The sequence below is a fragment of the Pelodiscus sinensis genome, chromosome 4, assembly GCF_049634645.1.
Source record: "Pelodiscus sinensis isolate JC-2024 chromosome 4, ASM4963464v1, whole genome shotgun sequence".
Lineage (NCBI taxonomy): Eukaryota > Metazoa > Chordata > Testudines > Trionychidae > Pelodiscus > Pelodiscus sinensis.
In genome coordinates this window covers 90,111,184-90,124,010 of record NC_134714.1, presented here as the reverse complement: position 1 = coordinate 90,124,010, position 12,827 = coordinate 90,111,184, and the positions used below count along the sequence as shown (strand labels likewise).

General features: G+C 41.6%; 1 protein-coding gene across 11 annotated transcripts in view; it reads right to left on the bottom strand.

Moving 5' to 3' along the window:
- Positions 1 to 12,827, bottom strand: part of NAV2 (neuron navigator 2) — a 696,386-nt gene that overhangs the window by 225,147 nt on the left and 458,412 nt on the right. Inside the window, exon 1 of one of the 11 annotated variants that reach the window (XM_075927732.1) lies at positions 7,650 to 7,682. The exons of the other annotated variants lie outside the window; for them this stretch is intronic. Within the exon in view, the coding sequence (XP_075783847.1) occupies positions 7,650 to 7,667 (18 nt within the window). The 5' untranslated portion in view covers positions 7,668 to 7,682. Of the gene's footprint in view, positions 1 to 7,649; positions 7,683 to 12,827 lie in introns of those variants that run through there. 11 annotated transcript variants of the gene reach the window in all.

The window sequence follows — 12,827 nt, the reverse complement described above, 5'->3', positions numbered from 1 at the left end:
TTAGTCCTCGTAAAATGAGGTTTACCTAGTTCGAACTAAGCGCTCCGTTAGTTCGAATTAAGTTCGAACTAACGGAGCGCTAGTGTAGCGCATAGGAAAGTTAGTTCGAACTAACGTCCGTTAGTTCGAACTAACTTTCTAGTGTAGACATACCCTGGGTGAAGATATATGTTGAACATGGACTACATTTGACTGAAGATTAAGACCTGGGAACTCAGCCCACAAAGAAAAAACAAGTATCATTACACTGACAGTTCTTAAAATCCTATCCGCTGGAACTCCTTGCCAGAGGATGCCGTGAAGGCTAGGACTTTAACAGGGTTCAAAAAAGACTTAGATAGATTCATGGAGTTAGGTCCATCAATGGCTATTAGCCGAGATAGGTAGAAACGGTGTCCCTAACCCTGCGGTCCCCAACGCAGTGCCCGCAGGCGCCATGGCGCCCACTGGGGCATTTATGTACGCCTGCCAACTGACCAGGGCTGGCGCAAGCCATTCTTGCGCACCAGGCCCCGGGGTGCCAGCTCATGCACAGCCCCCGCCCCCAGGTGCCCAACGCATGAGCAGCACACATGCAGTGCCACCCCCAGGCATGTAGCGCATGTGCGGCCCCACCCTCAGGTTGGGGCCCACTGCCCTAGCCTCTGATTGTCTGGATGATGGGGGAGGGATCACGTGAGGATTATCTGTTGTGTTCCTTCCCTCTGGGGCATCTGGGATTGGCCACTGTTGGCAGACAGGGAACTGGGCTGGATGGATTGTTGGTCTGACCCAGTTCTTATGTTCTTATAACTGTTGTTTCAGATAAAGTCACCTCCATATTATGCATTATTCATTAAGCTTTCTTATGAGGAAATGACAAGGAAAAACTGAAAATACTTCAATTTTTTCAAAGATACAGATATAAATAATATTCTTTTGCTCAAAATGAACCTATTATCTGTATACATACTAATATATGTCAATTTTTGCAACCTAATGTAGGGTTGCTACCAATCCAAATGTAGACAGGCAAATTAATATTTTCATGGGGGCATCCCGAAATCTTAAGTTTACAAAATGTTAACAGTAAAAGAGCATGGGGCTGATGGATCATTTTCACAGTGTAAAGGCAGGATGACTGATGTATTTTAGAAGGTACAGAGCCTGAAGACACAAATCATGTGCTGCTCACCTGATTCTTATGTAAACCACAGCTTACGTGGCTGGCACCAAATCCCCATCAATACTTGATTTTTTTTTTCTTCCTGCAAACATAATCTACAGCTAAGACATAGCATTGAACTTCCCTTGCCCAGGACCTTCAGAACCTAAGTCGTTCTGAACAAGAGAATTTGCCAGAATAGGGGAGGTTAGGCAGTCAGGATCTCCAGCTGATCACTGGCCCTATATTGGCTCTGTTCCCATCTGAACCTCTGGGGATGGAGCTCTCTATTCTAGCAATATCTGTGGACCTGCCAGACCACGGAGGTTGCCGACCAGAGAGTCCTGGACGAGAGAAGTTCAACCTGTAGAAATTTATTCACTAAGCATAACAGAGCATTTCAATTCATAGTTGTCCACGTTTCCATTCCCCCTTCAGGGCATTCTTGAATTCAGAATGGTTTTAGGCAACCCAAGCCAGAATGTTTTTTCTGTTTAAAACTGCTAAAATATGATTCCATATGTAGGGATGACAATGTGTAGCCGAGTACATGATTAACCAATGAGTTTAGGCAAGCATTCCCCTCCCTTGCTGCCTCAGTATCAAAGGGAGCAAGTGGGGGGTGGGAGCCGGTGTGTGTGAAGCCAGCTTTTAAGCACTGGATCTGCAGAGCCTCTTGCCCCCCCCCCCCACCCTCCAGTGCTGCTGCCTCTGATAGAGAAGCAGTAGTGTGGAGAGGTGAGGGGGTCAGGCGGGAGCCGGTACACACAGGAAGCCAGCTTTCAAGCTGGCTCCCTGTGCATATTGGCTCACGCAAGATGCTTCTCCTCTGCCGAGTACTGCTGCCTCTCTATCAGAGAAACAGCATGAAGCAGGGGTGGGGGCAGAGGAGGCTGCTATGGAGCAACCTCTATCGGTGCCGGGCCCAGGCTTGCTGCAGATAGGGACTGCTTCGTGGGATGCTGACACAGACTCTCTCTGTGGGGAACTCGGGCCACCCACGGACAGAGGCCACTGCCACCCCACGCTGCTGCCTCTAATGGGAGGTGTGTGGGGGGACTCCTAGGCATGGGGTCAGGAGCTCATCGCCTGCTGCACCATCCCTGGGGACTATCAAATAGTCACGTAACCAATACTATTTTGTGCAGTTATACAACTGTTCAATTAATCGTTATCTAACATCCCTAACACTGAGTGAGCCTGATCATGAGAAGTGCTACATACTCACAGCTTCAATGTTTGAGAGGTCAAAGTAGGGTTACTGGGTTATTATGGTATTATCCTTTGAACTTTTGACTCTGATGATGAAATTATAAGAACGATTTGTTAAACACAGACAGTGTGCTCAACAAGTACAATACGTACATAACAAAGTTCCTGCCCCAGAGAACCACTCATCTCACAACATAAGTGAACATGATTTGCTGGTCTCAACCTAGTGCACAGGGGATGTGAAACAAATGGCAGTGTCTCTCTGCTTAGGACTGACTCCGGTCAGGACTGAGATACTACAACAAAGCTGCACTGTTCTAGCTAGTCCCATTAATGTCACACTTTCCTGAGTGCTAAATATTCAACCCCAAAACAGGGGAAATGTCTTAGGAAATGCCCAAACTATGTGATTCCTCTGCTCTGAATCTCTAACAGACAGAATAGTAAAGCATGATTTCTAGAGAAACAAAAGTAGCCCTTTCTTAAAGAAAGAACGGCTACTTATCTCCAGTAATTATGGTTCTTTGAGATGTGTAGTCCACATCTGCTTGTGGTGAGCATGTGTCCTGCACAAATGACATCATATACTTTCTGGCTAGCAATTAGATCCTCACACCTTGCCACCCGAGGACATAAAAGGGCAGAGCAGACCCAACCATCCCCAGTTCCTTCGCTAGTACAGAATCCTATATGCATAGGGACTTTATAGACACAGGAAAAGGGTGGATATTGGAATCCACATGAACAGCTTGAAGAACCACAGTTACTGTCAGATAAATAACCATTCTTTCTTCTTCAAGTGATGTCTGTCCTGGATTCCACTTCTAGTGACTAGGAAGCAGTGACCTCTTAGACAGAAAGGCATTATAGTAGTCTTATGTAAACAAGGACTGTAGGACAGCTGTACTTAAGTGGGCGTCTGATTCTGAGGCCACAATTCAGAAGCAGTGCTGGGTGACAATGTGGACTGATTCCTGTGAAGCTATACTGCAATTTTCTAAAAAAGGCATCGTTCTTAGAAAAGCCAGAGACGCTACCTGAACTATGATGGAATGGCCATTAACCTGCCTGAAGTATCTAACCTGGTGATCTCATAACAGGATCTAATACAGTTAGATACCTATTTAGACAACCTATTTGGGTGGAAGTGGCTTTGGATGGCCTTATCCTATCTCCAAAGGCTATAAACACTCTGGAGGAGCCGCTGAGGGGTCAGGTCCTGTCCAACTAGTATGAAATAACCCTGTCCATGTTACAGGACTACAATTTGTTTTTCCCCAGGTTTGAAGACGAAACTGGAAGGTGAACCAAATGATTTAAATGCAAATCAGAAACCACCATAGGCAGGAATTTTGTAAGGAGACTATAAAGACTGCTAAAAAGGAAGTCTTCATTGTCTTAATTGGTAAAAAGAGCAGGCTACTAGGTGGTCAAAGGGAAGTTGAATTAAGCCAGATCTCACTGTGGAGGTCCCAGGATGGGGGTGGCTCCCAGAATAAGTAAACACATGCATGGGAACTTTGAGAAATCTAGCAACTGTAGGAAGGGGAAATATGATATGGCCCTGAATAGGAGGAGGGTGAGCTGCTCTTGCTGCTAAATGTATCCTTGTGGAGTTGATGAATAGTCTTCAATATTTTGGGGTTAGCAGATAGTTCAGACTAGTAGAAACAGGTGCTTTGAAGGAAGATGGGTGACGTACTTCCCAACAGAAAATCCTTTTAATTTTGCTGCATTACAGCACACGATGGTTAGCAGAAGCTTTTCTGCTGTGTATTGAGATGTCTGGATATTCTTTCAGTGCCTGCTAACTAGCCTGCATCCAGATGGTCTGCTGCAATGATACTGGATCCCGGTGTATGTACTAACATCCATTTTACTAAACTATATAAGGCGGAGCAGGAAGCGTGGTCAGAGCCTGTCAAGCTAACCTGCTCTGAGTACTACCAGGATTACAGAGGTTGAACCTTGTCCGAGTTTCCTGAGGAGTTTCAATATTAACAGGATTGGTGGGTAGGCCTGTATGAGCCATGGTGCCCATGAGATGAGAGAGGCATGTTTCAGCAAACCTGGAATCAACCCCTAAGACCCTTGAGTGTCCCAGCAGAAGGACCCTGAAGCAGGCCTTCCTCACTTTGGTTGCGTCTAGACTGCATCCCTCTGCCGACAAAGGGATGCAAATCAAGCACTTCAGAAGTGCAAATGAGACCGGAATTTAAATATCCCAGGCTTCATTTGCATACTCACGCTCAGGCACTGTGCCGATCACGCGCCCTTTCGAAAGTGAAAATAAAGTGTAGCCACAGTTCTGCGGACAGGGAGGAGCTTTTTTTGGCAGATCCTCATTTTTTGAGGAGTACAGGTTCTGCCGAAAAAGAGTCCCACTGTCGGCCGCGGCTACACTTTACTTTCACTTTCGAAAGGGCGCATGCTCGGCACAACGCCCGAGCGTGAGTATGCAAATGAAGCCCAGGATATTTAAATCCCAGGCTCATTTGCACTTCTGAAGTGCTCAATTTGCATCCCTCTGTCGGCAGAGAGATGCAGTCTAGACATAGCCTTTGTGTCTTCTTGGAGAAGCAACAACAATTGAACATATGCCAGGAATGTGCCCCTTTCCTCTGACAAATGTGCCCCTTTACCCAGACAAAAATGCCCATCATTCATCTGATAGCAGCCTTCAAGAAGGGCAAATTTTAAATGCTCGGGGAGGGGAGGGAGGACTGTTGTGACAACTGGTATGTAACTTCTGTCTGCTTGCAGAGTAAGAATGAAAATAGGTCAAGCTATTTTAAATAAAGAATGTTATAAACAGGTGCAAGAAACTCAGACAGGGACTGAATTAGTCCAAAGAAGGCTTACTGACGGGGGTCAAGAATTATGTTGAGACTGGACTTAATAACATTACCTCTATCAAGTTTGGCCTTATGGAAATAGATTTAATAGAGTGTAATAATGAGCGGATGAACTATGCCACCCATTTCCCTTCTATCACCTTTTGGGGTCCTTAAAAGGAGAAATGTGAAAAAACTTTCCAACTCGGCTCATCACATCTCACCTCATCTTCCTCGTTCCCAAGCAAAAAGAGTAAATCGAACCACAGGGTTTTCTTCCCAAGAGCAAGGCCAGCAGACCTTGTTCTTCTTTGGAGAACTACATTTTCACCTGATAGTCCTAAAAGTCATCATATCTAGTCCTCAGTCCATTAAATGGGGATACCCAATTGTGTTACCTTCAGCTCCATGATTTTTTTCCTCCTAACCCCTCTTCCACTTAGCTTTTCAATGGTTTCTGAAATCAACTGCACTACATACAATGCCACATCCACATGCCTTATCTGAGGAGAGAAGGCCTCATGATTGTAACATGAGCCTGAGTCCAAGGAACAGGTACCAAGGCTGATTTTTCAGCCTAAAACATCCATTCATTACTGAGCAGACATCCAGTGTTCCTAGAACATCAACAAAAGTCATATTTCCTGTACCATTTCTGTCCTGTTTTTCCCTCACCTTGTGCCTGTCTGTTAAAAACAGGAAAAGTGTTTGTATTTCAGACAGCAAGACCAAGTGAAATTAACCCTTCCTTTTCATCAAAGAAAAGTGTATTCAAGAAAAAGAGAAACTGACATTTTGCTTGTAAAAGAAGAAAGATTTTAAACAGGCTTTGGTTAAATCTGTTTTGCATAATTATTCAGTTTCAGTTTCAATATAAATGTGTGTTTTGATATATTGTTGTTTCTTACGTTTGATCAAAGAATGAATGCGTCTGGGTGTTTCCCAAGAAATCAAATAAACCAGAGACTCAAGAAAAAAACCCAAACCTTTCTATCACTGTTTCCATGTTGGACAATGAAAGTGTTTATAATATCTTTAATTCTTCTCACCCTTCAAATCAATACAACAGACTCAGCCATAGCAGCTTGAGTCCTAGTATCAGGGATATCTCCAAATCTATTCTAAAAAAGTTTTTGCCTGTTTTTTTTTTTTTTTGCTAGTGAGCATGATACAAACTAAAATTATACTAGCAGCACTAACCATAGAAACCATGAGTTAACAACTAACTACCCTAATAACAGATTGCACAGTGTGCAAAGTAAGGGGTCACTGCATAGGTTCCATCGTAGTGTCATGGATGATAAGGAACTGAAGGTCAGTTTGGCCTGCTCTTCCCTTTATAAGTGGGGTGATGGTGAAGGGGGGGTGCCAAGATTTCCAGGTTGCAGGTATAGTTCCTATGGACATTGTGACCAACAAAAATCTGTTCTATTGTGCACGTGCATTTGAGGAATCCAAAAGGACAATCACTATAAGAACCACCCACCTTTACATTGCATATAAAAATATTCAAACTGAAACTATTAAGAGCTTAGACGCTGCAGAAAGCATGGAACGATGCAGTTCTGGAGACCATGCACAGTGTTTTTCATCCCCATACAGAAACTCAAGTACCGAAGGATTCTATATATCAATCTGTAACTTGAATGTGTAAAATTAATTCTGAAATCAATCAAACCCTGAAGCAAAGAACTAAAATAAGTATATGAAACATGTCCACTGGATTTATAATTCTTTGCACAAAAATAAAGAACATTTTCTGTCTGTCTGTTGCTTTGGGGCCACTTTTATTTAAAAATGGTTATTTTATTTTTAAAACCAGTAATTTAGCATACATGGATTAATTTCAAACAAGCCTAGTATATTATAGACCAAATCCTTAATTAGGGTAAAAGCTCCAACCATCTGATAATCTAGCATCATGTTCTTTGATATTAATGGGACAGATCAAGCATTTTGGCTCAACCCAGTGTAAGGGTCAGTTCGTAGCTCTTCTCTTCCATAGCGGCAAGACAGAAAGAGAGTACTGTTACAGCCCATTACCAGACACAGCCTCACCATTATGGCTGGTCAACATGCATGTGTTTGGTGTGGTAAAGGGCGTGTAGGAGATGACTCCACCTACTCTGTGCCCACTTACTTGCTGGTGTAGCAGAGGAGTGAACATTTTGGGTGTACAAACCCTGCTCTCTTTCCTGTGCCTGGACCCAGCACCTAGGTCCTGTACAGTATCATTGCGGAGTGTAGAATTTTATTCCTCCTCACACTCTCCTACAGCTGCATGAGCCAGGCCAGGGCAAAGGTACAGTTTAGCCCAAAATAAGCAAGTTAGATGAGGATTTATAAAAAAAAATCATTCCAGCCCCAAAACAGAGAATAAACTATCCTTGACAAACATCACAGCAGCTTTGGAGTAAGACTATTTAATTATTTAAAATAACCAAATTAAACATACTTACACAGAGACAGTATATCATCAGAAGCCTGAAATCAAAGATCCACAGACACTCTAACAGAAGTGAAAGCTAATTTCTCTAGACTGGATAATCCTTTGTCAAAAGTAGGACCTGCTTTGGATAGATGAATGTGAAGAGCTTAGTACTAGGTATTCTATAAATAGAGTCATATTCAAATAGACACAGAAGCCTAGGTGGCAAAAGAAACAGTTGTATCAACAACTTCAGCTACCAAATCAGAAACCTGACACACAATCTTTGTCACATTCTGGTTTAGCATGAAGGGTTTCATGACGTATTTCACTGTACTTATTTTTTTCTTATGGATAAAGAAAATGGGGTTTTTGTTCAGAAAGTAAAGCCACTGTGTGGAATTCAGAAAGCAGGAGCTGAACTATATAAACAGGAGCAGGTAGCTCTTACTGTCAACATACGCTTGAGACCTACATTATTTCAATACATGCCATTTAGAAAACCTACAGAGATTTCTCCATAGCTAGGGCCCAAAAAGGAAATACATTAATTAATCCTATGGGGAGGGGGATAAATTTATAGCTACCATTTATTTCCCATCTGATTGATTTCCTAGCTCCTTGCTTTTAATTTTCTCTTCTCTGCAAAGAAGCTTGAAAAAGGCCCCTACAATTAAGGTCCAGTGACAATAATGTTGAAGAGCAAAGTATTATGTCATTAAGGATCTTTCCTTAACTCACTCTGCAGAATTCAGCCTGAGCACAATTTCCACTCATGAGACCAAATTCAACATTAATACAAGCAAGTGAAATTATACTGAACTTAATAGTGTCTGTTGTGCCTATATGGTCTCAGACAGTAATAGGCAATTTTACATAACATATACACTATAGGCTGTAGGCACTATAATATGAGTTAAGGATAGCCTCAGCTCTGATGTCCTTTCTGATTTTTTTTGTCGTCAAAATCCTTGTATGATGTTAACCTTGAATTGTTATATTTAATTAGTTTTCTTTCTAGCTTTCATTTTTCTGGTTCCATTAAAATAATCAGTTTTCAAAATAAACTAAGCAGCCACAGATCAAAATCATAGCCATCAAAATGTAAGTCACTTTCACCAGGGGGATTAAGTAGTCTCATCTGCAGCATATCAAAGCTACTACCAGGAGACAAACGTATAGCACGTATTTGCTTATTCCTGGGTGGAAGACCATTCCAAAAATCCCCTTTCTTTACAGCAAGATGCAGAAGCTTGTGTACACTGCAGCCATGCTTACTTATTTATTTTTAAGGACAAAAGGCAAGAGAAAGTATTGAGAGTGCTTTCTAAATGAGGGCCGAAAGGTCTTTTTTTTTTTCCCTTTGACCTTTACTGTGAACAACAGAAACTGAGGCTACACTAAAAAAAGTGCAGTGTTAGACATTCCCATACTCAATATTTAGCCACTGCCTCAGCATGAAGTCGAAGGAGTTAAGCTAGTGGCTGCCACAGTAAGTCTGGCACTGATCCCAGTAATGCTTTCCCCTTCAGCCTTACATACAGCTGTGTAGAAAAATACCATGCTGTAGCCAAAAAGATGCCCATTTGTTTCTATAGGAACACCAAACAGTGGTAACATTTAAACACAAGCTCACTGAGGAACAAAGTTACGGTAATACTAATGTATAATAAAAACCAAGGCACAAAAGTTCTCTGCATCAGATCTCCCAGGAAAATCATACAGAAGAATTATTTGAAACAAACTAAGATTCCAAGAAATCCTGTGCTTTGAAGCTGCAGAGAGAGAAAGATTTGTGATGCTTTTGATATCTTCTGCAATGTATGTCCCTGAATTTACAGCACATTTCTAGCAGCAGAACTCTTTGCATTGGGAATGGAGTGCACTAAGGACTAGACCTTCCTCCCAAGTGAGAAGTTTGTTGGACCACCCTCAGAAGACTTATTCCGACCAGTCACACTCATCCAGACAACAATGGAAGCATAAACATTTTGGAGGATCAGTCTTGAGTGGCTGCTGATTATCCCAAAATAAAGACAGCAAGGGGACAACTACGCAGCTTGGTTGAATCTCTGTAAGGTGTTAGAGTTTAAATGCAATTTCCACTCCTGAAACCATATTAAACCCTGGCACAACCAAGTGCGGCTACTTTGAAGACAATGGAGTTATACCAGGACTGAATTTGGCTTTGAGTAACATGGGTCAGCATTCTCAGCATCAAAATTTAACAGTAACCCCTCAGGTTAACTAATACACTCCACGGTGTGTCCTCTGCTATATCGCTAGGCTGGGTGGATGGTAACTGATGCTAACAGTGAGAAACTGCAGGGGTAAAATTGTCAAGTTTCTAAATGTAACAAAAAATGACTTTTAGACACACTGGAAAGCAGGGCCTTGATTTTGATATATATAAACCTATAATTAAATCTCTAGAGGTTAGTGCAGAAGGTAACTGCCCACTTAGCAATGTTACATGTATACGGGCAGATCCTAATCTAATGTAAATGGCCAAGATATTAATCACATTACACCTGTTCCAAGATTCCACTGGATTCCAATTTGTTTTGGGGTGCAAATGAAAATAATTTTTTAATTGTTAACTCTCCATAAGGTTGTGTCCCAGTGTTATTGATTTTAGCAGCTGAGATCATCTAGGTTGCTTGAGGTAATGTTCCCTAGACATAGCAATCCAGGAGTTGGATGCTCTCATTAGAAGACCATTGTCTCTTGAATTCACTTTCCTCTTTAACTTTACTGACCCTTGTTATGTTCTGTGTCGCAACATTAATTAATAATGTTTCATCTCTATATCCTAAATATATCTGATGTCTTTTATATTTGGCTACATCTTCCCCCTTTCCTGTGCTGAAGTAGATTTTCCAAGCCAGCTAAAGTCACTGTATTGAAAATACGGGCCTGATAGTTATTCAAAGAGTCATGTCAATGATGTTAATAAGTGTTGCAGACTCTGGCCCATGCTGGACTAAAAATGGACTAACTCTGCACAATCTACAGCCAAATAAACAATAGCAAAGACTGAATCCCTTCCTTTTACCTATGCAACCTGATGGGATATTTTCCCCATAGATTATATTTCAGAGCATTAAAGGGCAACTGTGACAGGTGAGTGCATAGAGAGGAGAGTGTACTCTCTCCTTGTTGTCAATCTCTTTTTCATAGATAGATGCACGAGAGTGACCACCATTAAAAATTATAAATCCGTGTATGACCTCAGATACCTCATAGTTATCACAGCAATTTCCTCTTCCAAATATATGTGGAAATTGTGGGGTCTCTGTCCAGGCTACACTGCTTCCTGTGTCTCCAATATCTCCCCTGGGGCACCCTCCTGCTTCCTCAGACTTAGCATGGATAAATCAAACCTTCTGATCGTTCTCTCTACACATTCCTCCTTCCTCACTATTATTAACAGCACCTCTGTTCTCCTCCTCCTTCAAACTCAGATGACATTGGGGTTGTCATTGGTTATCCAGGTTCTGCCAAATATTCTCATTAAACTACCATTTCTAGAATGTCTCCCTTCCAGTCCATCCACACTGCCAAAATCTTGGCTCACATTTCTGTTCTCTCTTATTTTAAACACTGTAAACACTCCTTCTCAGGCCTCTCAATCTCTTACCTTGTGCCTCTCGGTTTTAACTGCTGCATAAATGATAGTCCTTTCCGACTATAGCAATACCCTTAAATCCCTTTAGAGCTCATCTCTTTAAAACTCTTCATCCTAATGTTCAAGGCACAGCACAGCTCTATCCCAACTACAGAGCAATACCTTATTTCAATGTACTTCCTACCCCGATGCTCCACTTATCTCCTCCTATGTGCATTTCAAGCTTTTTATCATCACTGCCTTTGCCTGCAACATCCTCATTCTCCCACTACCCCAAACATCCTCTCCCATCTACCCTCTAATCTCAATGTTAAAAAAAAATCTCTTCCTTTACCTAGCTCTCCCCTACTGCTCTCTACTCCTATGCTATTGTGCTTTGTTCTTTTCTCCCTATCTTATTCTCCAGTTTAATACCCCCATCTTTCTAGCTTCAGATAAAATACACACTTTTCATGTTCCTTGTGTCTTATAACCATCAACTCTATTTACGCTCTTCTTTACGTGTTGCCATAATTTCCCATGTTTATGTATCAGAGGCTCCCATCCATCAATCTGATCAATGTGCATGGATGCTTGTACCCACCTGGAGCACCACAAGCCCTACATATGGATTTCCCTGAGGTTTGGGGCTAGTGTGTCCACAGGGACCAGACAACAGGATCAAGGCCTCAGCTATTCAGAGTAAGGGTCTTTCTGTCTTTGTTTTCTCTTTTGTGCCATGGAAATAGAAGCCCCCCCCAGATAAATATGAAACAGAATAAAAATCATTTAAGATATTGTGCACATTCGTTTGCAAATGCTGGTTTTCTAATGGCAATCCTTGCAAATGAGATATACTCATTTATATTAGAGTAGAACCTGTAAAGTGACATTATTATATTACAGAACATCTGCACTCTATGAACAAGTCACTAAAACCAGAACTATTATTTGTGCATAAAAATTGACTAACACCTCCTCCTTGACTTTATTCTACTTTACTCTAAAGGAAGCTTTGTTAAGTCAATATTCTCAGGATTGTAAACTCCATTGAACATTCAGCATTTGCTCCCTATGCTACCAGCATTAACTACATTAACTTTCTGTAAGTACAAGACATGGTACTATAGTATCCAAACTCTGCAGGGCAGTGCATACTGAGTCTTTAATGTGAGCCACTGGACAGTGAAAAACTAGATCAATAGAAGAAAAGAAAACAGTTGTTTAGCTCCTGTAATGAAAAGTATTAAGTGAAGGGCATCCCTTGCTGTGCTTCGTGGACCCATGCGTGTTTGGACTAGTTTTTTTATAGTATGGACACAAACAGGAAACTGCTTTTTATTTTCTTTTGTTCTTCACCATTTTCTGACATGTCTCATTCTATGCAGAAAACTACAGTTGTAGGATGGTGTCTGAATTTTTCTGGGCCATTCTATACTTCTATATGCTGAGTTTACCATGAACTATCTTCATGTTAATTGGAACTAAGCACTGTCAATTACAGATCTTTGTTGTTTTACTTAAATAAATATACATTATGTAAATACATATGCCCAAACCTGGCTTCTGCAATAGCTCTTGATGGCAGCTCTGGCTGCAAAC